General features: G+C 38.7%; 6 protein-coding genes and 1 non-coding gene across 10 annotated transcripts; 4 read left to right on the forward strand and 3 right to left on the reverse strand.

Moving 5' to 3' along the window:
• Nucleotides 1–96: 96 nt before the first annotated feature.
• LOC140786118 (protein REPRESSOR OF VERNALIZATION 1) lies at nucleotides 97–5331 on the reverse strand. Its single transcript, XM_073134335.1, has 8 exons — nucleotides 4920–5331; nucleotides 4777–4839; nucleotides 3450–4208; nucleotides 2805–2939; nucleotides 1892–1975; nucleotides 1248–1307; nucleotides 923–1009; nucleotides 97–542 (listed from the first exon to the last, which is right to left on the reverse strand). The coding sequence occupies exons 1-8, from the start codon at nucleotides 5274–5276 to the stop codon at nucleotides 255–257; spliced, it is 1833 nt and encodes a 610-aa protein (XP_072990436.1). The 5' UTR covers nucleotides 5277–5331; the 3' UTR covers nucleotides 97–254.
• A 450-nt stretch (nucleotides 5332–5781) lies between these two features.
• On the forward strand, nucleotides 5782–10147 carry LOC140786121 (aspartate aminotransferase, cytoplasmic). The gene is made up of 12 exons (XM_073134337.1): nucleotides 5782–6064; nucleotides 6175–6246; nucleotides 6327–6388; nucleotides 6473–6556; nucleotides 6964–7063; nucleotides 7155–7275; nucleotides 7528–7691; nucleotides 7945–8082; nucleotides 8281–8402; nucleotides 9037–9131; nucleotides 9294–9414; nucleotides 9754–10147. The coding sequence occupies exons 1-12, from the start codon at nucleotides 5828–5830 to the stop codon at nucleotides 9836–9838; spliced, it is 1401 nt and encodes a 466-aa protein (XP_072990438.1). The 5' UTR covers nucleotides 5782–5827; the 3' UTR covers nucleotides 9839–10147.
• A 141-nt stretch (nucleotides 10148–10288) lies between these two features.
• On the reverse strand, nucleotides 10289–13223 carry LOC140786122 (rho guanine nucleotide exchange factor 8-like). Its single transcript, XM_073134338.1, has 7 exons — nucleotides 12622–13223; nucleotides 12401–12517; nucleotides 12074–12228; nucleotides 11921–11995; nucleotides 11549–11821; nucleotides 11075–11395; nucleotides 10289–10989 (listed from the first exon to the last, which is right to left on the reverse strand). Exons 1-7 carry the CDS (start codon nucleotides 12842–12844, stop codon nucleotides 10552–10554), a joined length of 1602 nt encoding a protein of 533 aa, XP_072990439.1. The 5' UTR covers nucleotides 12845–13223; the 3' UTR covers nucleotides 10289–10551.
• A 111-nt stretch (nucleotides 13224–13334) lies between these two features.
• TRNAY-GUA (transfer RNA tyrosine (anticodon GUA)) lies at nucleotides 13335–13419 on the forward strand. Its single transcript is given in 2 exon segments — nucleotides 13335–13371; nucleotides 13384–13419. It is a non-coding gene; the product is annotated as a tRNA-Tyr (tRNA).
• Nucleotides 13420–13711: 292 nt separating this feature from the next.
• LOC140786125 (shaggy-related protein kinase eta-like) lies at nucleotides 13712–18602 on the reverse strand. Of its 2 annotated transcripts, none has more exons than XM_073134342.1 (12): nucleotides 18415–18602; nucleotides 17800–17886; nucleotides 17666–17725; nucleotides 17311–17583; nucleotides 17159–17233; nucleotides 17000–17056; nucleotides 16578–16718; nucleotides 16426–16476; nucleotides 16176–16271; nucleotides 15466–15549; nucleotides 14706–14807; nucleotides 13712–14256 (listed from the first exon to the last, which is right to left on the reverse strand). In XM_073134342.1, exons 1-12 carry the CDS (start codon nucleotides 18427–18429, stop codon nucleotides 14188–14190), a joined length of 1110 nt encoding a protein of 369 aa, XP_072990443.1. In that variant the 5' UTR covers nucleotides 18430–18602; the 3' UTR covers nucleotides 13712–14187. The 2 variants fall into 2 exon arrangements, with proteins under 2 accessions (XP_072990443.1, XP_072990444.1); XM_073134343.1 differs by having other exon boundaries at nucleotides 17800–17883; nucleotides 18415–18583.
• Nucleotides 18603–18773: 171 nt separating this feature from the next.
• Nucleotides 18774–25175, forward strand: LOC140786124 (uncharacterized). Of its 3 annotated transcripts, XR_012108559.1 has the most exons (10): nucleotides 18774–19209; nucleotides 19292–19423; nucleotides 19583–19771; nucleotides 19911–19972; nucleotides 20135–20292; nucleotides 21075–21223; nucleotides 21307–21450; nucleotides 23744–23860; nucleotides 24389–24737; nucleotides 24945–25175. XR_012108559.1 is itself a non-coding variant. In XM_073134340.1 (9 exons), exons 1-9 carry the CDS (start codon nucleotides 18853–18855, stop codon nucleotides 24464–24466), a joined length of 1389 nt encoding a protein of 462 aa, XP_072990441.1. In that variant the 5' UTR covers nucleotides 18774–18852; the 3' UTR covers nucleotides 24467–24581. The 3 variants fall into 3 exon arrangements, 2 of the variants coding, with proteins under 2 accessions (XP_072990441.1, XP_072990442.1); XM_073134340.1 differs by lacking the exon at nucleotides 24945–25175 and having other exon boundaries at nucleotides 24386–24581; XM_073134341.1 differs by lacking the exons at nucleotides 24389–24737; nucleotides 24945–25175 and having other exon boundaries at nucleotides 23744–24140.
• A 1276-nt stretch (nucleotides 25176–26451) lies between these two features.
• LOC140787592 (uncharacterized) lies at nucleotides 26452–26940 on the forward strand. The gene has a single exon (XM_073136593.1). It carries the CDS (start codon nucleotides 26452–26454, stop codon nucleotides 26938–26940), a length of 489 nt encoding a protein of 162 aa, XP_072992694.1.
• The last annotated feature ends 238 nt before the right edge of the window (nucleotides 26941–27178 follow it).

A 27178-nucleotide genomic window follows, 5' to 3' on the forward strand; every position in this document is an offset into this window, starting at 1 on the left:
GGGATAATTATCTTTTGAGGGTATAACACCAAATTAAAACTATTTATCACTATGGCCAACTTACTCATAGGTGCAACACCGACATTAAGATAAAAATAAAAGAAAGATAACTGCACAAGAAGTGATTCTAAAAGGCATCCTAGTACTGTACAAGCACTGATTCTACAAATCTCCCTTACAGATACAAAAATCACGTTCTCCACAGCAAAGGGAGAAACGAAAGATCACGTAATGTGGATAATATGCTCTAAAACCTATTCACGGTTTACAGCCGGGACAGAGGGATCATCAGACTTTGATCTGTTAAATGATTTCTGGGTTTCCAGTACAGGCATATAAGCTGCAGTTGTCTTCTGGAAGACATCAACAGCGGGTTTCTCCGGCTCACGGGGGCTCACCAACTTCTTCTCCACATCTTCAAACTTTGAAGTGGCCCAAGGTGCTGTGCCGACATTTCCCACATCGTTTGGAGCATCAATTGTTAGCGATGAGATGGAATCCCGGGAGGCATACCAAGTGTGTCCACAGGCAATGCACTCGAGCTGGAAAATTTAGATGGGCAATGAATATGAGTACAGGATGGCATCAATTAGAAGATTTTCTCACACTAGCTAACGAGGAACTTGATAAAACAATACAAGAACAGATAACATCTTTGGTAGCATAAAGGATGACCAGATATGTGCGAGAACAATCATGGAGCACATGAAGGCATGTATGTAATAGACCTAAGTTTTCTTTTCCTTCCAATGTTTAATTACTGAATAATATGATCAAAGCAATGTAAATTTTGAAAGTCCATAGAGATAATAAGCTCACTCCTAGCTAACTACAAAAATAACGTAATCTACAGTGCAACAATTACTAAAAGATGAACTACAATAAGAACAAAGGGTAACAATCTGTGTATATTTCTGCATACCTGATATCGATCCCCATGACCAGCATGAATAATCTCAGATATGCCCACTTTCTTTTCCATACATCTCGAACATCGTGCATCAGTCATCTGGTTACAAAAGCCAGGAACTGAGGTTAGCAGTTACACAAAACTCACTTGCACCAAGTAATCCTGCTACTAGTATTGCAAATCGTCACTCTTCAACATTTATGTTTCAGTTTGCTATCATTCTGTAGGACGAATTCTCATAGAGTGCAATGAAACCATAGTATATGAAATGAGACAGCATAAGGTCATATAGGTATATTAATTCATCAAAGTGGCTGGGAATGGGCAAAGTTAAGACCTGCAACTGTTTTGACTCTTCAGGTTCCTTTGATGTTTTCTCTTCTGCAGTCAATCCCGCCTGAAATGTCAATGAAAATAATCCGGAAATCAAATTAATCCATAACAAAAAAAAACATTAAACATATAAGAAGCAGATACGGAATAAAAAAAAACACCATCATCACTAATTCACAAGATGTGTAGGTGGCATAGATGGTCGCAAAGAGAATGCTCAACTCTTGACAAAATGTTTCTCCTTGGGGTCAAATTTGTCCCATAGCATCAGCATCGTGATATGTCTAGCTATTAGTTAACAAAGTGAACGCACATAAAATAACTTCTATTCTGTTCATGCTTAACACAAATATATCACATGTAGTTTGTGTATTGAATTGCAGCCTAATGGCCACATATTTGCCTCCCATGCATCTATCCATCCACGCCTCCTCTCTCCCTCTCGATCCACCTCAGTCCCTCCCTCCGCCAGTCTTCTCTTGAACATCATTAATATAATTTTCCGATGTCTAAATCAAACTCCCAAGGTCAGTGACTCTGAAACCAAGCTAACTGAATAGAGCAACTTCGGATATAAATTACGGAATTCCCCAGACTGTTAAACATTTAGTTAATAGTGAACAAAAAAAAAATAATTGAAATGCTTACCTTTAGTTCGTTGGGAGACATAGTTAAGATAACCACTGGGTCAAGCTCTTTTTTCAACAAGCGTCTAGATAATATAGCATTATTCTGCATGAATAGAGTGAGGATGTCTGAGTAGAATGAGGATGTCAATTATTCAGCAAACTAGAATCCTACAAAGGGAAAATAATTTGGACAATTTCAACTAAAAATGTTATTTTTTGTGTCAAATTTACAGCATATGAGACAGAGGGACAGAGACAGAGACAAATAACAAATACATACATACATGCATACGCACAGGTATACACAAATAACGTAATAACTGACCATAGCAGGAAGTACCTCCATAGTTGCACAACATTGAACATTCCCCTATTGGAAATACTATATGCAAGCTACTGTGATGCTGTCTATTAGCCAACATAATAATAGAACATTCCACAAACTAATAACTTTCTACATTGATGTGCTTTTGTCAAGACTACAACGTAAGAATATAACATAATTATTATACGGAAAATTCAACCATGCTTGAAGGTAACACTTGTGATGCTAATTCTTGCAACGTTCATAAAGTCCAGTTTAACTTAAAGTGAGAACTTTTGCATCCAAAAAGATAAAGCTAATGACGCAGTGGATCACAACAAAAAAGTGGATCTAGTCATTGGAGAGCTCTACGTAACTCGCACATCAAGTCGCAACAATTCTCAGGAGAAAAAGCTTGCAACATATGATGGCACTGTTGTTAACATGACATTAGCAATGTTAAAGAAAAAGTACCTAAAGTCCTAAGTTTATAACATTTGAAAATTTTGCCTAATTTAATCATTTTCATTAACATCATGATGAATGGCTAAAAACTAACCCTCTGAGTCATTATCAAGGGGAGAAACAGCAAATAATTAATAAGAAAGTACAAGCACGAAGTTTGTACCTTAAGATTGAAATCCAATTGCCTCATTTTCTGGTTGTACTTCTGGAAGTCAGACCCGAGAGCTTCATGTGTAGCTCTTTCAAGGGCAGTTATGGCTGTAACAGCTACATCTGGCCAGTAATTCTCATCCCCATCCTAGAGAATACAAAAAATTAGTGACCAAGCACACTAGAACAGGGGGGAGAAAAATGAAATATCACAATGTTGAAGATCTAAATATCTGTAATTCCAATAAAGGAGTGTAAAATTGTAATTTAATTATTTAACCACCAAGGAAGATGAGCACAAGAGGGACATTAATGATATGAGCATGAAATGATAAGAGGGAAGTTTATAAACGGAAAAACATTAGCATGCCATGATGACAAATTGAAAGACTATCACAAATGTTACTGTGCCTCATTCTCTCTGTCCTAGCATAATAACCACAAAACCTAAGTTTCCTGGCAAGAAACAAATAAATGACATTTCATTCAAAACAAGTTGTGTCTATGGCTAATGGAACTTTCAAACAGAATGATGGATGATTAATGAACTAAAACATGTTAGCCATAACATGAAAGGCAGAAAACATGATTATACATAATCTGTTAAAAGCCAATATCATGACAATGATAGCAGTGACTGGTCATTTTAGATACTTACATCTGAACCATTATCCTTGGAAGTTGTAACAGAAGCCATAAAGGTGTCACCGGTTGGATTACCATCTAACAGAGAAGCACTACCTGACAGCTTATCATCTGCCGAAGCATCTTCCTTTGGATTGCATGCCACTCTAATCCCTTGTAGAAGCTTATCTAGCCATCTATCACGATATGAATCACCAGTCAACACTTTGAATTTTGTTAGAATACTATGATATTTTAAAGCATCACTCGTGCAGCTTCCAGGTGTTTCTGCTTTCATCAGATGGTCAGATCTTACGGTCGAATCATCTGCTCTGGAGACATCGATAGGGTTCATGGTCTTCTTCCTAATGCTTCGTTTACTTGACAACTGATCAACATTCTCAGCATGAGGATCTTCAATTTCAACATCAGCAAGTTCTCCTAGACGTTCTCGTGTTTTCTGAACCAGAAGATCAATCTCATGTTGTTTATTGTCTTCATAATCCTTGTCAGTTAACTTCCAAAGTTTTCTCTCAACAGTGTCATAAACTTTCTGTACTATAAAACCAGGATGTTCTGCACGAAGCGGCAACTTTTTGTTTAGAGGAACAAAATGTACCACACACTTGTGCATCACAGACTCAGCAGGAACCTCATCAAGATGGAAACTGTAAAAGAGTTCCCTGGTATCGCGTGCCTCCCAGCTCCCCCCACCTCTTTTTTCTGCTTCTTCAGGTCGATAAAACCACTGTCCATTAACCATCAGATTGCCATCAATGTCCTGGGTTATGTCCTGTTCCAGCAAAGATGAAATTACGCAGTTAATGAGAAAATAAGGAGAAAATGAGCCACTTAGAACATCATGTTAGCTTTCTGTGGGTGGATCTGGGCAAGAACAAAGGACCGAAAGCTGCAACATTCTTCTCTGGACATACTCAGTGAAGTTACAATTATGTTGTGTGTTACAGGAACAGACATCGGCTTATCAAAGAGGATAGGCCTAGTTGTGAATATACAATGTTAGGTTATGACTCCTACACAATCACTTTCAGTAGGATTAAAGAACATAATCATGATCACTTTCTGCTAAGTTTTATATGAAGCTATCTATTGCCTTCAAATAACATAAGAAAAGAAACAGTTATCCTCACGAGACTGCAAAACTAGAACACTACTGTCACAGCAGATTACATCAGGTTGTTCCAACTCAATAATCAAAGAAATCCCTACTAGAAGTTACTTTAATGCCAAGTCACTTCCACATTACAATCATAAGGTGGCGAGGATCTTATCTATTCAAAAGACAGAACAAAGATGAAAACAACATAAGTTTAAAAACATAGAAAAACAAAGGATTTCACCTTAATGATCGCAACATAGGGCTTCTGCCGCTTATCCTCCGGAGTGAGGAGGACAGGATCCTCCTGCATTCAGCATAAAAAAATAGATACATCAAACCAAGTACAAGAAAAGAAACCCCAGAATTCGGAAGTAGAAACCGTACGAGTTCGAACACATTGCCATCGTACTCGAAGGAGGCGAAATGCTTCTTCTTCTTCCTACCCTTCCCCGAAACCCTAATCACGTCTCCGATCGGCTTCGCATCTTCCTGCGGTGGCTCCTGTTCCTCCTCCTCGTCGCCGTCGTCGTCCTCCCAATCTCTTCCTCTCCCCCCGCCTTTCCGCCTCTTGGACCGGTCAATCTCCCTCCCCTCGTCCTCGTCGTCGAGTCGAAGCTTCTTCTTCCCCTTCCTCTTCTCGTCGGCGTCGTCCTGTCGCTGCGATTGCTTCGTCTTAGTGGTGATGTTGGTCTCCTCTTCGTCGTCGCTGGTGGCCACTTGGGCGAACCGCCTCTTCCCCATTTTTGGCAACCCGTGTCCAACCAGAGCAGCACGAGCTTTAGGCGGTGGGGACTAAAGAGCAAAATATTAGCTTCTTTTGGGGCCTTTTTCAGATAAATGCCATCCGTCTCCGGTCGTTATACCCTTTTGAGGCCCGAAAAGCCCGTAAGGCTCATGGGCTTAACACCCATTTCCTTCTTACATATTTCTCTTTTCTTTTCTTTTTTTTTAAAAATAATAATTATATATATATATATATATTTCAAATTCTCAATTTCCTCCCGGTAAAAATGCCGCTCACCGTTTCCCTGCATACCCCTCTCGTGCCACGTGCCTTCTTCGCCCACGGAGCTTTCTCGAATCTTCCGCCACGTGTCTTTTATCGGACTCTAAACTCTAAAGGCCGTCCCGGTCCCACCTCTTTCCGATGGATCCACACACGTCTCGATCTCAACGGTCATCATCACGCCACGTCTCCTACCTGCCTCTGTTTTTATAAGTAGACGAAACCGGGGGCGCACGTACGAACGCACTTCCCCGCTCGGGAGTAGCGCGAAGGTTAGATAAAAGTAATGGATGCGGGTAACGTGCGCGGGGTGTGCCCGTCCTCGGGGCGGAGGTTAAATACACTGATACGCCATTTAGGAGGCGACTCGTCTTCTGCTTCCAACTTTGCCTACTTCGAAGCTTCTCCTCCCATGGCGTCTCAAAACCCCTCTGATCTCATCGCTCCTTCGCCGGCTGCTGGATCGTACGGAGGATCCGTCTTTGCTGCCGTCGTCCAGGCTCCGGAGGACCCGATCCTTGGGGTAATCTTCTTCTTTGCTTCTCGCCGTTTTTGATCGGTTCTTGCGATCGCTAAGGTTTCGATTTCTTATTCATTTCCTTGATTCGATTGTGACTTTGATATGATAACTAGGTGACAGTAGCGTATAACAAGGATCCGAGCCCGGTCAAGGTGAATCTGGGCGTTGGAGCTTACCGAACTGAGGTAAAAAAAAAACCAATGCGACTCATCGATCGGATGATGAGGTAGCTTTTATTGATCCAGTTGGTTTCACCGTTTAACAGGAAGGGAAGCCGCTTGTTCTTAATGTCGTCAGGAAGGCGGAGCAGATGCTGGTTAACGATCCGTATGATTTAAGCACTAATCTCTTGCTTCGATGGTTTGAATAGAATTCGAAGATAGTTTTAATTTGCAATTGGTGCTCGATTAGGTCTCGAGTGAAGGAGTATCTCCCGATCACTGGATTGGCGGACTTCAATAAATTGAGCGCTAAACTCATTTTTGGAGCCGATAGGTGCGTAATGGCTGTTAAAAGTTTAAGGGTTTTTAACTAACTGTCGATGGTCATTGTAAAGTATTTTTCTCATTGGACATGCTAAATACTACTATGTTCGTCCTGTAAATTAAATATGTGTAGTAAATCTTATTTATCCTCGAAAATAATCCAGCATAGCTTGATTCAATAACCTGTAAATCAAATATGTCATCTCATTGTTTACATTTTACTTCTTCTTAAGTTATGTCCCTCATTTCATGTTATAATGTGGATGTATTTCTCTTTTTGTTCAATAAGCTTGATAGCAGATGAGGTTGGACTTCTGTAATTCCCTACAAACAAGTTATACTACTAATAGTTCAGCTCTCCTGTAGTATCTTCCTTATTTTTCATGCAGAAGTCATTAATTACCTTCTCCTTCACAGTCCTGCTATTCAAGAAAACAGGATTGCCACTGTGCAGTGCTTATCAGGAACTGGTTCTTTAAGAGTTGGAGCTGAGTTTCTGGCAAGGCATTATCATGAAGTATGGATTTCTTCTTACTTGATAGATACTATTATATTCAATAAACCTCTATTTGATAGTTCTGTGACTAAACAGTATACCTGTCACCCAGCGCACAATATATATTCCACTGCCGACATGGGGAAATCATCCAAAGATTTTCACATTAGCAGGGTTATCTGTAAAGACTTACCGCTATTATGATCCTGCAACACGTGGGTTGAACTTTCAAGGTAATAGCCTAACTCCATTGTGGCTTATCAGAGGGGGTAATGCTACCTCGTAATAGCTAAAAGATCAGTTGAATTTCTCAGTGCATGATATTACACGGTTAGTTCCACTTAGTAGTTTGTGAATCAAGTTAGTGTAGGTTTCTTTCGAATTGATTTGTATTTGTGTTGTGTATTTGGACATGTGAACCAGAAAATCGTGACATAACTTATCTAAATGCTTGCCTGTCTACCTGAAAATTTCTTCTGAAACAGGTCTGGTTGAAGATCTTGGTGCTGCCCCTTCTGGTGCAATAGTGCTTCTTCATGCATGTGCACATAATCCTACTGGAGTAGATCCAACTCCTGATCAGTGGGAGAAAATTAGACAACTTATGAGATCAAAAGGGTTGCTACCTTTCTTTGACAGTGCTTATCAGGTGAACATGTGATGAATGAACTGTTTTCTTGTATTATTTGCCGCAGTGCTTTCACGTGAACTTTCAATGCCTGCCAGAGTCCAGATAAGAATATATAATATTTATGCATCTTACACATTTCAACTGAGTTACATATGGCACAGAACATGATAGGAGAAGAGAATTGTCAATTTATAGTGTTTGTGTTGGTATAGTTTAATTAATATATTCCCTCCCTACTGTTGCATCTAAGAGCACTCGGTTTCCTTTGTAGGGATTTGCAAGCGGAAGCCTTGATTCTGATGCACTATCAGTTCGCGTGTTTGTTGCTGATGGTGGTGAATGCCTTACAGCCCAAAGCTATGCAAAGAACATGGGTCTTTATGGGGAACGTGTTGGTGCACTAAGTATTGTAAGTGCTTCGTTTACTTTCTAATTCCATTTAATGTTTTAAAATCTTGCTCTTTCCCTCATCACGGAAATTAGTTTTTCAAGTGTTTCTTGTGCCAAACTTAACATTTCATTGGCCTATAGAACATTATTGAATTATTTTCTGTAATAGGGATATATCTGTTATATATTATTCAGTAACTTTCTTTTCATGTTCTAGGTTTGTAGAAATGCAGATGTGGCTGCTAGGGTTGAAAGTCAGCTGAAGCTTGTGATTAGGCCCATGTATTCAAATCCTCCTATCCATGGTGCCTCTATTGTGGCTACCATTCTTAAGGACAGGTATGACAGCTAGTTCTCCTGTTGGAAGTTTCTCACTTGGTAGAATTGAGTTGAACAATCTTCTCACTAGCCAAAGAAAATATTTTTCCAAGCTGTTATAAACTTTCTCTTTGCAGTTATTCCTTAAGGATGCCTTTATAGTGAGCCAAATTAATGACACCTGATATGATTTTTTTTCTAATTTTGACTGTCAGTTAATATGCTTTGTTGCTTTTGGCAGAAATATCTGGTTAATTGTGGAATTTGCATTCGCCTTTAACTTATAACGATAAGTTTGAAGTTCAACTTTGTCTCAACCTTCATAAATTGCACCACCATATTGTAGATAAAACATCTAGCGAAAGACAAAGGCGACAACATTGTCTTCTTCAAATAAATTTACATCCATCTTTTGTGATATTTAGAGATAAGACAATTTCAGTATTCTTCCTGTATGCTGTTATCATTTTTGTTTACGCATGTCGATTGAGGTAAAAGATTGTCTTGAATTATTCTGCAGCTGATTCCACATTGTGAGAGGCATATAATATATTATAAGAACTATCACTTAGTAGTGTCTCCTACAAATCTGCCCTTTTTGTTACAGTATCATGACCATCCTGATTGTACTTTTTTTACCTGATTTGCTTTCTAGAGAGATGTACAATGAATGGACTATTGAGCTGAAAGGCATGGCCGATCGAATAATAAGCATGCGTCATCGACTTTTTGATGCTCTGCAAGCCAGAGGTATATTGCCTGACCTTGTTCTTGATCAAAATCATCATCAGTTGCTCAACAAGTTACCTTTTTAGTGCAAGCTTATTCTTGTTCTCTCTAGGTACTTGAGATGATATGAGAAGTAAGAAGGTTTATGAATGGGTTTGACTGGCTACTTCTTAACCGATGCAGGGACTCCTGGTGATTGGAGTCACATCATCAAGCAGATTGGGATGTTTACTTTCACGGGGCTTAATAATGAGCAAGTGGCCTTCATGAGGAACGAATATCATATCTACATGACTTCTGATGGGTAATCTCTTCTTCTTTTCCCATTACATTATATTTCTTAATTACAAAGAAAGGTATGCATTTTGGAGTTGAACGCTCGCACTTGGATCTTAGAGACATTCAGTCCTCAATTGATTCTCATTCAGTCATTTGTTGTGATGCTGCAAGCTTGTGTATGCCCTCACAAGCAAATCTCTTGATCTGACAAAAGGAAAATATCATTTTATATCATTCAGTAGAATGATTCTGTTTTATTATGTTAGGTCAACCATGGCTAATCTTTGGCGGATAGAAACTTCCTCTAAGTGAGCTTGTAGATGTTATTTTAACTGTCAATATTAACAAAATTAATTTCATACAGGAGAATCAGCATGGCTGGTTTGAGCTCGAAAACGGTTCCCCATCTTGCAGATGCCATACATGCAGCTGTGACCCGTGTAAACTGATCAAATAGAAACACTCTGTGCGGCGACATTCCAAAGTCAGATGAGGTTGTAGTCAGTCAGTATTTATGACTTTGTCATGTAATGCTTCTGTTACTAGAATAAATTGATCTTCGAGTCCGAACTGTCTTCCATAGACAATTTTGAACTTATAGATTATTTGGATTTCAAGCATTTCCTTCTAAGCTGTTATTGTTATCCGAGTTCTCAACTTGTCGAGGAATTTGCTGCAAGCAACTCTTTAACTTTATCGACTTGTAAGTCTATTATCCACAATTTATGAAGGGAGAGTGGGCAAAGAGTTTATCTGTACGTTAGTAATTGATACTTTGATTAGCATGGCCAGGTTTGATATACTCATTTGATGTTCTGTTGAGTAACACCTAGCACGAGCTTGCTTCCAAGATGAGTCGGAATTGTCAAAATCTCCCTTGGGAGGAGGAAATTTTGGCGAGGAAAAACTAGCAGTCAATTGAATAACTTTTGCTCACTTCATTTCCATCAGTTCGCCTAAAATAGTGTTAAACCAGATTACATTCTGCTACTTGGATGTATACATTATGTATAGCTACCAAGATTTTGCAGACAGCTCTTTGTGACACTTCTCAGCTATATACATGCATTTGTTGCCTTAAGTCTCTCTTCTTCTTTAGCATAACTACAGCTATATACATGCATTTGCTGCCTTAAGTCTCTCTTCTTCTTTAGCATAACTATTAATGGCGTGATGTTGGGCTTCTCAACCCTCCCAAGTTCTCAAGTTTCTCCATGAAGGAAAACTTCTTATGAGTTACAATGTTAGGAAGGATTTTCACAAGCTTTCCGTCTTCTACGTTTGTCGTCGCCTCCAGTTTACCTGAATCCTCCTCCTCTGCATCAGAAACTTGATCGTAGTGCCAGCCCATAAAATCTGATAGTGTCATTGAAGCAGGTGGTTCCATTTTATTTAGCTTCTCGATCTCCCCTTCAGGATCAAGAGCACTCACTGTAACTGCTTCTGAATCTGTTAGGGATGGCCTTCCTTTTGACTTCGCGAGAGTTGGATTTTTCGCAAGAGAATCGGCATAAAGAACGTCCTCAATTCGCGACAGTACTGTAAATGCTAAGCTCTCTAAGACCCTTGAGTAGCTCTCCAATATAGAGTATCCAACATCCTGAAGAAACATGCAATAGATATTAAATTTGATGAAACTAGTAGTTCTTCAATAGTACTAGAATCAAAGATATGTTCCTCTCTACCATGTTGTACTGAATCTTGCTTATATCAAGGGCTGATTGAGGAGTTCCAGGAAATCTATGCTTAAGGATGAGCAAGATAGTCTTTGCTCTTTCTTCGAATTGCTCTCTTTTCTCTAAGCTGACAGCTGACCCCCATGGAGATTTGGCATCTTTGTTGTGCATCTTCCTCTTCCAAATGACGGTAGACGCCTCGATCCGGTTCTTGAGGTCGACAATCTTATGCTCCGTCGACAAATCAAGAGATGATAGGAACTCTTCAGGATCAAAAACATCAAAAGTTATGCTTCGATAGATTGAATCTCCAAGGCTTGCTCTTCCATTCTATCATATGATTTAAGACATAAACCAAGTTTAATTCAGGAACATGACTCTTAGGATAATTTTATAAGAAATCATCACAATTCAGACGATCAATATAAAAGTATGGAATTTATAGATTCTTATGCTAAATGTGAATTGAAATTGTTGCATAACCTTAGGGAGCGATTCTACATATGCTTCAGGAACCTCCATCTCCATTAGAACATTAGAATTTATAGCCATAGCAGCTTTGAGCACCTGGTTGACAAGCTCCTTCTGATGCTGAAGCCATTTCCCGGAGACATCCGATAGCCCATTTGGCGGCACTTTAACGGTCGGGAGCCACCATTTGTCATCCTCCCTCTGTGAATTACCCTTCTCAGATTCATCAGCATATCTAGACAAGTACCAGAACTCATTGTGACCATTGAAGTTGTCAAGGTACTCCTGTTTTTAATCAAGGAAAAATTGCTAATATTTGTTACTTTCAAGTTCTCAAGAGTTCAATTCCTAAGTCTCTTTAAAGTTGTGTATAGCCTTCCTTACTATGAGCATGGCGTCAAGCTTTCGCAAGGCGGGGATGTTCATGTGAAGATCTCTTCGTTGCTGAGTTACCATTATCTGTAAATATAGAAGCAAGAAGAAAGAAAATTTATGATATTTTTTGGTAATAGAATTGAAATCGTGTAATTATATGACCTCCATATTTGTTCCATCCTTTGATAATTGTTGAGAAGGAACAAACTCTACAATATGATCAGTGACAGATAAAAGCCAATCTATCTCTTTCCTCCACCTTGCCTTCCTCTCTGCTGACATGGGCTCTAAACGCCGTTGCTCACCAAATACAGAAGCTGAACAATTACAGAGAACAGTTAGAATGGCTAACTTGTGCTGGAAATTATAGGATTCCAATTCTTGGGCACTTGGACAAAGAAAGAATTATTCGAAGATATCCAAAAGTTAGAGAGAATTAGCCTTGCAAACTAACATTATCATTGTGGCAAATAGGATTGAATTTTCTACCTGCAAGGTTGGTGATGGCATTGGAGAGAGCCAGAGCAGAAGAAACTCCTTTGCCGGAACCTGACATGTCTTCACCCAATAACAGCTTTACAAACCTCTCTTTCATCAAATCCATATCTATTAGAAAGAAAGAAAGAAAAGAGAGAAAATTTTGGCTCTCAAACACAATGCATTGGGCATTAGAAATCCAGATACAGTCTATATGAAGGCATCTGACTCACCTGAGGGATGGCCATTGCATCCTCCTTCCTTGCTAAGGCGCGACTTGGGTCCTCTTTTCGACCTCGAATCTTGGTAGCTCGTCGACGATGGCTTGTCGTCCACCGTCGACGTATTACTCTCCATAACTTGGCTATTATGAGCCTTGCAGTTCGAATTTCCTGACATTCTTGTGCAGAAAAAGAACCTGTCAAGGCTGTATACTCTCTTGAGAAACTTAATCATTAGACAGCGGCAATTGGATCAATGGAGCCCAATCCACCTCTCAAATGGAACAAATGAGAGATTTATTGAAGACAAGAGAAGATAAGGGAAAACACTTATATTGTATAAGTGCAGCAGATTCTAGAGGAGGGAGACCCACCTCTCCAAATGAGGTAAGGAGAGGTTGGGGGATAAATTTTGGAGTTGGTTAGAGAATAAGAGAAGGAATTGGTAACTTCCTAGGGTGCTCTAAGATCAACATGCAAAGGGACGACGAGGGGCTTCCTTTTCTTTTTCTCCTTCTATCTAGGAGATGGAGTATGGAAGGTCCATGTGGAGAGAGAGGGAGAAAGAAAAGGTGAGCTGATGGAATGGAGAGAAGATAATAGAAAGTAGCCGTTTTTAGTCTGCTCCTCTGTGTTTGGAGACTTCCGAGATTGGTTAATAGCCCGGGAAATTTGGATAGAATTTTAAAGACAATAAATTAGATCCTCTGAATTAAACTATAACACCGATCTTAGCTCAGTTGGTAGAGCGGAGGACTGTAGTATGTGCAGATAATCCTTAGGTCGCTGGTTCGAATCCGGCAGATCGGAAAATGTTTTTAATTCTTTTTTATGGTTCTAGATATATATATATATTATTTCTTTTTTCATTTTTGAGAAATAGTTATTTATTCCATTAATTTTTAGATATGGTTCTCTCTCTCTTCATTTTGAAATTAAACATTTTTCGTACTAAAATATACCAAGTACGCTTCTGGTTGTCTTCTCTAAATTCGTTCAGTAGAAGAGGTTGTATTTATCTTAAAAGAGGTCATAAGTTAATGCATGGGACAAGAGATCAATGTTTGCACATAACAAATTAGGCTGCTGGGAGACATCAATGTTTCTTTCATCAATCATCAGAAGATTGAGGAGAGCTTGAAGATAATTAGGACATGAACAGAAGATTCTGATTTCCAGCTTTACAACTTTAAAACTCTGAATCAGCTACAGAGATGATTTATACAAAGACCAACAAATTACAAAGCAAAATCTATCCAAATTCTACATTACACTAACTCTAAAACAGAACGAGAAAGTAATTGAGAACATTAACATCGTCGAACATGAGCGTAATATTCCACAGCTGAAGAAATCTGCCGCTTCTCGTCATGAGGCGCTGCTTGCATTTCTGAAAACTCAACAGCTTGCAGAAATTTCTAAGTATACAAATCCTGAGAGTAAGACTAATGCAAGAACCACCCAAATGAACCAGCACAGCGCGGTCTAACTTCTTAATGCATCTAAGCAATCTCCATTGCTACTGACTGCAGTACATAGATCATTTATGAATATAGGTCCCAGCACCATGTAGAAAATCTATACTGGTTTGCGTCTCAAGTGTTCTGGAATCAGCTTGCTGATGAGATCTGGTGAAGCGCCATTTATCTGCAGAAAGTTTGAATGAATACTCCATGGATATTACAATAAACTCGTCCTTGTTATATAACCAAATAAGCAAAAGATACTATCCAAATCACAAGGCTAAGGGACGGATTCCGGGGGCTCCAGTCAGGGATACATATGCATGGCTGGACAGGGATAAAGTTACTCATACATAGTAATAATGGGATCTGTTGACTTTATATGACCTCTAACATGGTTATTTGACGCTATAACTAGCAGAAAAACCTTAAAAATTAGAAAACATATGTTTCCACCATAATATGCTGATAAATTTGAGCATTTTTCTGTCATATGTAACCATTGGCTGTTCCTCCTTTTTGATGCATTCATTAACTAGCCTAAGACATCATGTTAAATTAACTTCATCTATAACTTCAGAAAATTTATAGCACTAGCACTATGATGAAAGTTTAACAAATTCAAAACATTACTTCTTGTTTGAAGTCAAAGAGACCAGGCAGAGGGCGGCCATTTGGTAGACGTGCATTTGATTCTCTTAGCTCATCAAAAAAGGGATGAGCACAAGCTTCAAGCTGCAGCATAAAAGATCAAATGCTTTAAAAAATGAAAAGCAAAATTCAATTGTAAAGATACAGTAAATAATCTCAATCTTAAAATATTCATTGATTATGCCCATATATTTTTCCTGTATCCAGAAAATTAGATGTTTCTTTTTGTTGGCTACTAAATGAAGTTTACACATTACATACTACCAGCCAAAAACTTCACCGGCAGTGCAAGTGAAACCCAAGATAGTCTCATAGAGCAACTAAACTAAAAGTTTAGCCCTTGATTTGATCCATACAGGCAATATTGACCATACCCCTTGTCTGACGAAGAAAGCATCCAACAGAGAGCTTAAGATTCTACATATTATAGTGAATGACTACATGAATAGGTCTCCTTGGTGGAGTAGCACTGCTTGGTTGTATGCTCCGATGCCAAGCCGGTTAAGCAGGAAGCGAGGAAAATACATCCTTCAGTGTTTGAGCTCTTTCAGTTAAAAAAGGCAGAAAGCGAATGCCTACAAAAACCTGTTGCTACTTATATGGAAAGATTAAACTTATTTGCAATTGCACTCACTACATAAAGTTGTCCGTAGATATGTGATACAAAGATGACTTGTTAACAATGAAATTGCCTGCTTCACCAACTTAGAGAGAAGTGCTATAGAGAAACAAAATAACTCACAGCAGTGCAACGCAGACTTGGGGAGTACTGGAGAAGGCGTGAAGTTAGATCGATCGCTTCTGGTGGCATTTGCTTGTGGAAAATCTGAATATTGGAAGTTTAGAACACATTAAGGAACTCTTCAAATAACCAAGTATTATGATATTTGTAACAGCTACATGAAAAAGAAGCATCTAAATTTTATTAACAGATGACATTATGATTCCCGTTGTACTCCTGCTGATTGCATATTACTAAATTATGCCCTCTGGTAATTGACACTCAGGAGTAACCACATTACCTTAACAATTCCAGTACTTGCGGTAAGGGTCTTTTCTAGCTGTATGAGGCATCATGTAAATCTACTTTAGCACATTAAAATGAAGATTAAGGTACATGCCCTTCCAGCTGCTGTATTATAAAAATCAATCTGATATAAAACAATATCATAATATATGCTTCCTAGGTGCTTCTATGTTCTATAAATTTTTCATAAATAGTTCAAGATTTTTTTCTACCAAAACCAATAGTCCAATACTACTGAAACTGTGGAAACTGAAAGATTAAGAGGCATGTGAAACAGGAAAAGAAGTGGACACTTAGAACCTTCTTTGTTATTTCAACTATATATGTAATTCCCTCATCAATGTAGATACTATGGATTGCGAAGAAAATGAAATAGTAGGCATCCTACTAATAAACAAGAACAAGAAGGTTATAAGCTCTCCAACCTTGTGCCATGGATGAGCTTTTATCTGTGGAAATTTGAACTCGGTATAGTTGGGATTCATGCACCTAATTTCCTCGCGTGTAGGAGTGCCAAGGACCTGCACAAATAGGACTTAACAACCATTGGCACATAACTTTCACAAAATCACAAATCTAAAACCAGAAAAGAATTATAAAATCTCCTTGAATTCAAAATAAGTTTAAGTACAAACAAAAGATCAACATAATAACCGATAAGGAGTGCAGAATTACCTTGATTATCTCGACAAGCTGACCGACAGCACTTTCTCCAGGAAATAATGGCTGATAGGAACTTCTTTGAGTTAGAATCATTGGAGCTCAATGGAGAATCAAATAAATAAGTATTATCAAACTAATGAAACATGATGAAGAGTATCACTGACCTGACCAAGAAGTAATTCAGCAAGAACACAGCCTGCTGACCATATATCGATTGATGTTGTATATTCTGTGGCACCAAATATCAGCTCAGGAGCCCGATAATAACGAGAGCAGATGTACGAAATGTTTGCTTCACCCTTAGTCTGATATTGCAGTTCAATGAAAAGAAAAAGAAAAGGATCTCAACAAGAAAAAGTAGTCGCAAGGAAAGGTATCTTGAAAGTGTGATATGCGACCAAACATTCATGTGCCAACAGAAGGAAAAAAAAATATACAGAGAAAAAAGTCATGTATTGCAAAATGATTCTGTTCCTTAAGACTTCTATGAAAGGTTATGGATAACACAATCCTATCAAAGTACCAGTCCTAATTACATAATTATAGTATCAAACGCCAATTAGCTTCTGGCTAAGTAAAATAGTACCAGAACTTTTGCACTTCCAAAATCACAAAGCTTGACTTGGTGAGTATGAGGATCCACCTATAAATTTTCCATTAAATGATAATAAGAAGACATTTTAGACATAAATTAATTCTTTTTAACTAGGATGGAGAACTTCAACGAATCTGAGACCAAACGTACCAAAAGATTCTGCGGTTTCACATCTCTATGGCAAACTCCCAGAACGTTATGTATGTAGGCTAAGCCTCTAAATATCTGCATTAAAGACCTGATAACTTCCACGAACACATCCACAGAAGAAAAGTTAAAGAAGAGACTATGATAGTACATACATGATAAGTATAAAGCTTCACATATATAAGCGGCATCCTTTGGTTCACGCTGCAGTAATTCCTCAAAACTCGGTATAAAGATTCGGGTACAAATTCCATGACCAGGTTGAGGAAAAGCTCATCTCTATTTGTAGTGGAGAAAAAGCAGTGTTTCAGAGAAATCACATTAGGATGATCCATAGATCGCATCAATTGCAGCTCACGATTTTTATATCTTTTATCCTGCAAAACCTTCTTAATTGCAACAGTCTCCCTAGTTTCCAAGCATTTGGCCTGTCAAATAACAATTACATATGTCACCAAAGCACTAATTGGGATCACAAGTATTCAAACTTTCAAGAGCAAAGAAACAGACCTGGAAAACAACTCCGAAAGAACCAGTGCCCACGACACGCTCTGCCATGTAATGGATGGTCTGCGAAGCATATCCACCCATTAAAGCAAGAATTCAATACTTAAGTTAACATCAAATACGTTTAGGACAATGACCTGCTTTGGTTCGCCATTTTTGCCGCTGATGGTGGTGGAGATGATATGACCCGTGACCGGATCATTTCCCTCGACAGCAGATGGCTTCTGTGACAAATAATTTACTTAGCAAAACTAAATTTAGCTACAAAAGTCGACATAGCTAACATAAAGCAAATCAAACACAAATCACCATCATCTTGGGAACAGCAGCAGAAGAGAAAGACAAAACGACGAAGGCCCTCTGAGAAAGGCATCAAGAGTACTCTTAAAGTTGCAATTATATAAGAAAAGATGGGAAAAAAACAGTTTGGAGAGAATAAACACTGGTCAACACCATCCTCATCAAGAAATCCAGGAAGGAGATTAATTGCAGAGCAAGCAAGCGAAAAAGGGGGAAGTATATTTGGCATCAAGGAGGCGTAAAGTAATACAGATCAGGTAACGCCAGTCAACACCATCGATCCAAAACTTCTAAGAAACTAATAAAAAATGAGCGGGGGAGCAAAAGAAAGAATCTCAAATCGGAAATCTAGTCGAAGAGTGAGACCTAGAACATCGAATTGAGCTAAGAAATCGATAAGAGATCGTGCAAATTAAGTACAGAGAAGAGGAGAGAACGAAGAGAGTTACTACCTTGTCGTCGGCCATCGGGGCCGGCGGGAGAGAGAGAGAGAAATTTAGAGCGCCGTGGCTGGAGGGAGAGAGAGAGAGAGAGAGAGCACAAGTAATTAATTGTTGCTGATCATCGTCTCTCTCTCTCGCCCCACAGATTGCAGATCAGTCGCTTCAAAACCACGGTATCGGAATTTGGCATTTAACACCTTCGACAATAACTAATTTCCTTTGTGGAGTCTTTTGCATAAAATATAAATGGTTTGGGGTTATATTTGTCAGTTATCAGTTGTAAGGTGTAAAGGCTGTAAGCTGATCTGAAAGTTAAACTACAGGGACTAATACTACAAAATTACAAATTACAGGGACTGCTTTACGATTTCCCCATCTTTCATTCCCGTTTTTTTTCCCCTTATTCTCTCTCCTTTCCTCGTTCTCTCTCCATCGGGAAGCACCTCGATGGCGCGGCGATCGCATCTAACAGAGGTGGGCTGCATCGCCTGCTACGAGCTCGGAGATCTCGGGGCCGGCGAGCGCGAAGGTTGGCTCTCTGACCCCTCCCTCCTCTTCGCCTTCCACTCTCATTCGCTCGCCATCGCACATTCTTCTCACTCCCTGATCCTCCTCCTCCCCTGGTCCAACTCCTCCTCCAACTCCGACGCCGCCTCCTCCATCCACCCTTCACTCTCCGCCTCCGACGGCCACATCGCTTCCATTGAGTGGCTCCCCTTCGGCGACCTCCTCACCCTCGCTGTCGCCACCTCCGTTGGTTTCCTCCTCATTTACTCCCTTTCCGGCGATCTCATCCACAAGCAGGTTCCCTCTTTCTTCCTCCCTTCCTTTCTTTTCTTGATCTGTAAGACTTTTCGAAAATTGATTTGTTTCTGGATCTTTTCAGAGTATATATCCTGGAAGCGTACTGCGGCTTAGGTTTCGCGAGGGCAAGGGTTCTTCTCAAGATTCGGGTTCTGGGGAGCTCTGCGTGGTATTTTCCGCCGTAATTGCTCGATTTGATGGCTCAGATATCCAGGTTTTTTTAAAAGATTATATTCTTATGATTTGATTTGGTTTACACTATTGGACGCGGTTTTGTTAAAATTATTTCGTTTTTTTCTGATGCGGATTGGGTCATATTATGATTCCAGGTTCTTGTTAAACTGAAAAATCGTGGTTTGATTTTGTTGTATAGAGTATGCTCGAGAGATGGTTTCAAGAAGAGGGTTCGCGGCATTGGGACGATAGGTTTAGGAAGGAGGAGGTAGAGGATGAGAGTTCCTTTAGGAGAATACCCTTTCAGCTGTGGAACATTAACAAGTTTGGATCTTGCGCTGATGCCGCAGTTGTTGGGTTAATGCCGCCTCCATTGTTGGAACTTCAGGTTAATTACGCCTCACTGTTAATGTTTTTGTTCTGCTTATTAATCCAGAAGTTTGTTCAGTGTTGTGTAAGTTAGACCCTACTGGAAGCTCTCTGAGGCTATTCTGGTATTGAATTCAGCTGCTTTTATTGCTGGGCAGTCGAGTCAGCGTCACTACTGTGCAGTTGCAATTGGACATGATGCTGTCATCTCTGCATATAGGCAAGTTTCACTTAACCTTGTAATCTCAATAAGAGATTATTTACGTCCTTCTAGCAAATGATATGCAAACATCCACTGACTGGCGCTTTTCTTTGCTTTGTGCCTGCTATTATTTTTTTTTTTTTTCTTTTTGCCTCTTGTTGTTTCTCGGTTGCTACACAGGCTCTCAGAGAATAGGAGCCGGTCTTTAGTTGGAGCAATTTTGTCAAAGGTCGTGCCTGCAACATTCTCAACCATTTCATCCTTTTCGAAAATGATATGGCGGAGTGAGCAAACCTCAGCAAATAACTCCAGGCCAGCGCCTCAATCATTTGCTAAAGGTCAATACCAAGTTATTTTTTCCTCTTACATTAGTTGTTTCTAAATCCAGTTGGCAGCAAGGATATTTGAATATATGATGCATAGGGAAGTCAAGACTAATATGGAATATGGAACCCAAGTTAAAACTGTATAGAGCAATTTTAGAAGTACTTAGGGTGTCCTAGTATTGAACACATTTATTGCAAATTTGCAATGGATATAAGATAGAAACTAGAACATGACACCAGTGGTAATTTCTATTTACCTGGTTTAAGACTTTTAAGTTTTTAATGGGGTCACATTCAGTTGGATATGTTGTAATTGAAACATATTCAGAGTGGATCCAGATCCGGATGGATCCTAATGTTCAAGGTGGTCAAAGTATAAAGTGTAAACAGTTTTATCAGATGAGGTTCACCACGGAATACAAACATATGCAGCTATACAGTGTCGCCCTTCAATCGATTCTATTCTTCGTGTCAGCTCCTCTATCTTAAGATGGGGGCCTAGCTCTTCAAATGTCTTTATTATGATATAGTTTTGTTGCATCTCCATTCAATTTTTCATGATCAATAATTTGTTGTGCACCACCTTGGTAATCCGTAATTCACATTTTCCCCTGATATGTTGCTTCCATTATTGTTCAATTCGAATATTTACGATAGTTTAGCATCTAATAAATGATAAAATATGTTACAGTAGCTTGGTGAACTATTTAACAAATATTTATAATCAATAATGATATATGATGTTTTAACTTTGACAAATACATGTAACTTATTCAAGCTGTTTAATTTTGTAGCTTCACCTTTAACATGCTTGAAAGATTCCCCAAGGAAGGGAGAGAAATTAACTTTGTCCCCTAGTGGTACATTGGCTGCAATAACAGATTCTCTCGGCCGTATTCTACTTCTAGACACTCAGGCATTAGTTGTTGTACGATTGTGGAAGGTGATGGATCAAAATGAATTTAGAGGTGTTTTCACGTGATAATTTCTTTCACATTATAATGCAGATGATTTTTCCTTCTTTAGGGCTATCGTGATGCTTGCTGCCTTTTCATGGAGATGCTGGTAAACAGAGATGAGTCATCATCAAGTTCGAGTTACTATGAATATGGGAAAAGTGACTATTGCTTGTGTTTAGCGATTCATGCACCACGTAAAGGAATAATTGAGGTACTTATAAATTTTTTAATTCATCATTCTTGGTACTATCTCTTGAGAAGTTATTCAAATATTTTTTTTTAATATTGCAATGCTAATGATTGAGAAAGGGACAAAGGGTTACTCTGTGCTGTTATTCTAGAAGTACTGATCAGAAGTAACAAAGTTGTAACTTTTCAACAAAACTATTTGGTGCAAAGTGTCAGTCCGAAATTTGTCTTTTTCTGCACATGATATGACAGATGGATAAGTTGTATGATTTCAAGTAAAGACACTTTTAAACATGAGAACTCTCTCAGAGCTTCTTCGTAGATTTTTCTACTTTTTCTGATTTAGTAAAAACACTTTTCAACATGATAACTTTCTCAGAGCTTCTTCAGATTTTTATAATTTGTTATTTCTTGGCATAACAGATGGCCTGAAATTTTCCAAATCACTAGCTCAGTAATTTTCATACATAAAACTCTTATGGGGGATTATTATGCTATTCTATTAGTTATTTCAATGTGGAGAAAGGGCACATAAAATTTTCTTCTTTGCATACCAATTTGAGAAGCGATTGTCTTTTTCATTTTTGAAATTCTTTGTTGAAACCTAAATTTATCTTATGGTCTATCTCATTCTCTTTCTATGGAGAACATTAAATAAAGAAATTCTCTAACCTTGCATTTATGTCCTATATTTGTGTTCTCTACCCTGATTAGTTTTGTTTAAGGAAGAGGGGCTAGTTTTTCTCAGTTGAGCTCATTATCTCTAAAAATGATGGTTGTGTCAGTCGGTACACCTCTGTGTTGACCCGTGCCAACCGACACAAGTGCGTGACGACCCGTGCCGGACCGGCATGAGTCACGTGAGGTTCAAAATGGATTTTTTTTATTCGAAACGGATTAATTAAAGTAGCAAATCTAAAATATTTTATGTGACATTTTTTTATGATGTGACAAACATGATATATCATGTAAAACCCTTTTTTTAATTTTTTTTTCCTATTTCAATTATATTATGGAGTATTCAATTATATTACAAAGTGTTCAATGATTAATATTAGTTTTAATAAATATATTTGATCGTATTATGTATTGAGTAATGTTTTTATTTGACTATTGTTATATGTTAAATAAAATGGTTTATTTGCAAAAATAATATAATTAAAAGACTAATGTATGCTTTAATATATATATCCAAACTAAAAATCAAAAATTGATATGCCGAAGACTCAAAAATATCTTTAAGTATCCTAAAAATGATATTAGAAAAATGTCAAAGGCGTGTCAATGCGTGCCCGTAGGGGCATGCTGACCGAGGATCAGCATGGACATCATTGGCCTCTAGCATACATGATTACCCTGAACTAATGATAAAAGCTTAGGACTCGAACCAATTGCATGTTGACTTTGATCGAATCTAGCATGAAAAAATTAGATAGCCATGTCCATGAAGATTTCTACAAGTTATTTGGTTCTTGATTGTTGGAGTGGAATACATGGTGCCTTGAGAGATATTTGATCTTCAGCTGAATATGATATCTTCCAGATCCCCATTTAATTATCGAAAAATCATCTTGAATGGGGTGAATTTTTGTTCTTCATCCCCAATCTTCAAGCACATATTGGCTGGATCGGCCAACAGTCTTATTGGCTGAACCTGTCACATCTCACTAAAGAAATCTCTCAAGTTGTATATGAGGGTGCTTGTCAATTGGATTTCCGAATGACCTTTTCGTGGCCTTTTTGTTTTATTGTAGATTTGTATCATGAAGATGGAGAGGATTCCTTGTATTCGAACACACTAGTATTCCATCATTTTCTTTCATGGGGAAACATTGCGGTTGTCTTGTGTCTCACTGGCTTAAACTGCTACGAAAGATAGCTTTACTTGTCAAGTAGCCTACTAGTTTTTAGTATTTGTACCTGGCACCAGGTTGACAATTGAAAGAAGTTTAATCCCTTTGTGAAATTGTCGGATTGAGTCCTGCTTTCTAACCGGTCACATATAGTGGAAGAAGACTTTTGTTAATGACAGTGTACTGTGGTTTATATGTTGTGGAATGAATTAAATTAACGGAACTATTATTATTATCAAATAATTATACGATGCCCTTCCTAAAAAATTGAACATAGAAGCTTTTACAAAATATATGTAAGATCCATATGATGCATAATTGTAGTTGTAGATTTTTGTGAACTTCTACGTAGCATGCATCAACTTTTGCAATCATATCTTTGATCTTATGACGCAGCATCCTATAATTCTTGCTTTCTTGTGTCAATTTCACATCTGACGAGATAAAAGTGCTCCTTTGCAGATTTGGAAGATGAGGACTGGCCCACGCATTCTGACCATCCAGTGCCCTAAAGGAAGCAGAATTCTTCAGCCATCCACTAGATTTTCATCATCCGCATCATCATACATTCCTTTAGAGGTTTTCCTGTTGAATGGAGATTCCGGACAATTATTTGTTTTGAATAGGCAGATAGGATAATTGCTTTCTTGTTCACTCAGCTGGTAGAACAAATCTGCTCCATCCATTCTAAATTTTTATTGTCAAGTGTTGTATAGTTGTTCAGTTGTGATGATCTAATAATCATATATTTAGGGAGACATCATTGCTTCATAGATTCTTTTGAGTGAACTTTTGCAGTAGGCAAGTTAAGCTGCTTTTGTATATATCTTTGAAATCTTTTATCATACTCTTTCTTAAAGAATTGTCTGGTTACTGAACACATAAAAACCTGGGCAAATGCGTCAGGAGAAAGTATGAGTCTACTTATGACTTTGTGAAAGGAGCATTTTTTTTTTGTGGTGTGTGGATAAAATTAAAATATGGAATGCTGATATGAATATATATATATATATATATATATATATATATACGATCTAACCCGTGAGCTATGCAATCTAAATTACAATCTCTATTCCTGGTTTAAGAATGTTTTTTATTCTTTAGCAGGGAAAGTGCAATTTAGCCAGATTACAAAAAAGGGGGTCCCAGGTATATGCAGTTCTTCGTATGTGCGATGAAGATTGAAGAGGATGAGACGCGGGGCCTCGTCATCCTCTACTTTTCCGTGCGGTTGAAAGAAACGTTGCAGTAGAAGCTTGTGATGATAGCATCATTACCTCCACTTCTCCACTGTTTGTTCCTTTTGATGGTAAAAGCTTGTCCTGTTACAGATGGGAGGGAGAGAGAGAGAATCACATTTGCTCCAGCTTTATATCTAGTGCTTGGATCAGACCCAAGTTTTCTTCAAGAGACACTCATTGCCTGGACCCCATAATCCACTTCATTGGATTGACAGGTGAGGTATTATTATTCCCTTTCACAATAGGACACTTCTCTTAAAAAATAAAATTAAAATCCTACATAGAAGTTAGAAATAAATTGATATTAAGTAAGTTTGGCGTCCTCAATCTTTTAGTAATAATATATTTTTCTTAAAAGCTTCTCGGTGAAATCATTCATATATGCCAATAAAAAAGTTACCACAAAATTTTTTTACCTGCAGATGGATAATTGGCACTTAGCTCGCGTGCGTCGAAGTGGACCCAGCTCTCTCTCTGGATGTCAATATCTACTTTCTTAACTCTGCTTACTTTTTGCTCTCAGAGTGGTCATTTTCAGCTCTTTTTTAAGATGGAAAGAGATCATAACCAAATCCATTATTCCTAGCTAGCCTTCTCCCCTCTGACCCTGAAGTACTTAAAAAAAACTATGCAGAAAAGCTTTACACCATTCACCTCCTCCTCCTACTTTTCAAATGCTAGGGAGGGGTTCAAAAAGCCGACCACCACATCTGAATCGGATATCAAAGGGATAAGGAATTGTATCATTCTTAAAAGAAGTCCTCTAACAAGAGTCAAATCCTTCAAAAAAGATGACCCTTGTAAGCTCCAGTACTTTTCCTATCTCACTCTCCGTGGTGTAAGCAAAGTTGGAGTTATTACCTCATGTTCAAAGACTACAAGGTCATAAAAAAGGTTATTATAGAGAAGCAACCACCACTTTATTGTTATATTTCTTTCTTTCTTTCTTTCTTTCTTTTTTTCTTTCTTTCTTTCTTTTCTTTAAGGAAAGTCCTTTAAGCAAATGCGACAAAGTTACCAATGACGGTGTTGTTATGCCTGCTCAAATAATAAACCTTAAATAAAATTTTCTTTTGTAAACCAAAAAAAAAAACTATAGAAATGATAGCCCAATTAGTTGAATGGGCTATAGTCTTCTATAGATGCAAGCATGTACATGCACATGTGCATGCCATCACATTCATGGATGACTGCAAAAGTGAAAAACCTAGTAATATATATTCTTTAGATTGGCTTCTTCTTCTTCTTCTTGCGTAGGCTTCAGTCTTGTAAGAGAGGTAGATAAGATAAATGCCTCAATGGGCCCAAGTAAAGTAATATTGAGCTTTCTTTTTCTTCAAGTGTTCTGACATAAAGAAAATCTTTTACAAGTCTGCAGTAGTATCTTATCACATCTTTACCTAAAGTTGGATGCAAATGTCAACAAAGCCAACTCCCACTTCCTACTTTGTACTGCTTCTGTGAAACGAGGAAACTGGTGAGTGTTTGTCAACTACAACTAGGAAGCTGGTGAAATCTCAAACAGATATGCTTGAATGTGAATGTGAATGTGAGTGTGATGTATGCTTTCATATAATCCCACACAAATTTCTTGGTGATTAAGAACCCACTTAGCATGAGTTTAATTAAAAGAGTGCCTAATTTTTCAATCGAAATAGTTGCGGAGTCGACGTCGACGTGACCCGAGAAAACCCTCCGACCCCAACTCGTCCACATGGTTATGTTCACTCCCGCACCTTCCCGACCAATGGGATCGTTCCACGTGTCCTATCTACAGAGGTCCACTTTCCCGCTATTATATAATACGCGCGAAGAGCTAACGTAGCGTTTGCGCGTTCACCTCTTCGGAGAAGTTTTAGAGAGAGAGAGAGAGAGAGATCTTCTTTGTTCTTTTTTCTTTTTTAATCTTGTTGTTGATTAAAAATTATGATGGAGAGCATAAGGTGTTGCATTGCGTGCATCTTCCCGTGCGGCGCCCTCGACGTGGTCCGCGTCGTGCACGCCAACGGCAGGGTGGAGGAGCTCGGCGGCCGGGTCCTCGCCGGCGAGCTCATGCGGGCGCACCCGAGGCACGTCGTGCGGAGGCCGTCGTCAGCCTACGACGACGACTGCGATCAGTCGACGGCGACGACGCTGCCGCCCGACGCCGAGCTGAAGAGAGGGAAGATCTACTTCCTCATCCCAACCTCGGTGGTCGAGAAGCCGCCGTCATCGTCGGTGGAGGAGGAGGAAGAAGAGGCGGCGAATAGTAAGAGGAGAAGGAGGAGGACGAGGACGAGGAAGGAAGTGAGCGAGAAGTCCAATGATAAGATGAGACGACTTCGCAATAGTGAGAGGTGCTCGTCGGAGATCCGACGTGGCAGCCGAGTAGGTGTATGGCGGCCGCATTTGGAGAGTATCTCGGAGAACGGGTTGTAATTGTAGATTATCTTATGCTTTTATTTTTCTGTTAATTAATTATTTTCCTTTTTCTAAGTAATCTTCTGAGGTTTTAATTACTAAAGATTAATGGAGGAGGAGGGCCCCATAGTCCCTAGCTTTTGTTTCACTAGCTTCAATGAATGGATCAATCATTGTTCCAACTATAGTCTCATGATCATTTCTCCTGAGTTTTCCACTGTTTTAAGTCTGCCACTAAATTTTTAACCCATCTAAT

Source organism: Typha latifolia, chromosome 4 (assembly GCF_019914945.1).
Source record: "Typha latifolia isolate L0001 chromosome 4, TyphaL0001v2, whole genome shotgun sequence".
Classification (NCBI taxonomy): Eukaryota; Viridiplantae; Streptophyta; class Magnoliopsida; order Poales; family Typhaceae; genus Typha; species Typha latifolia.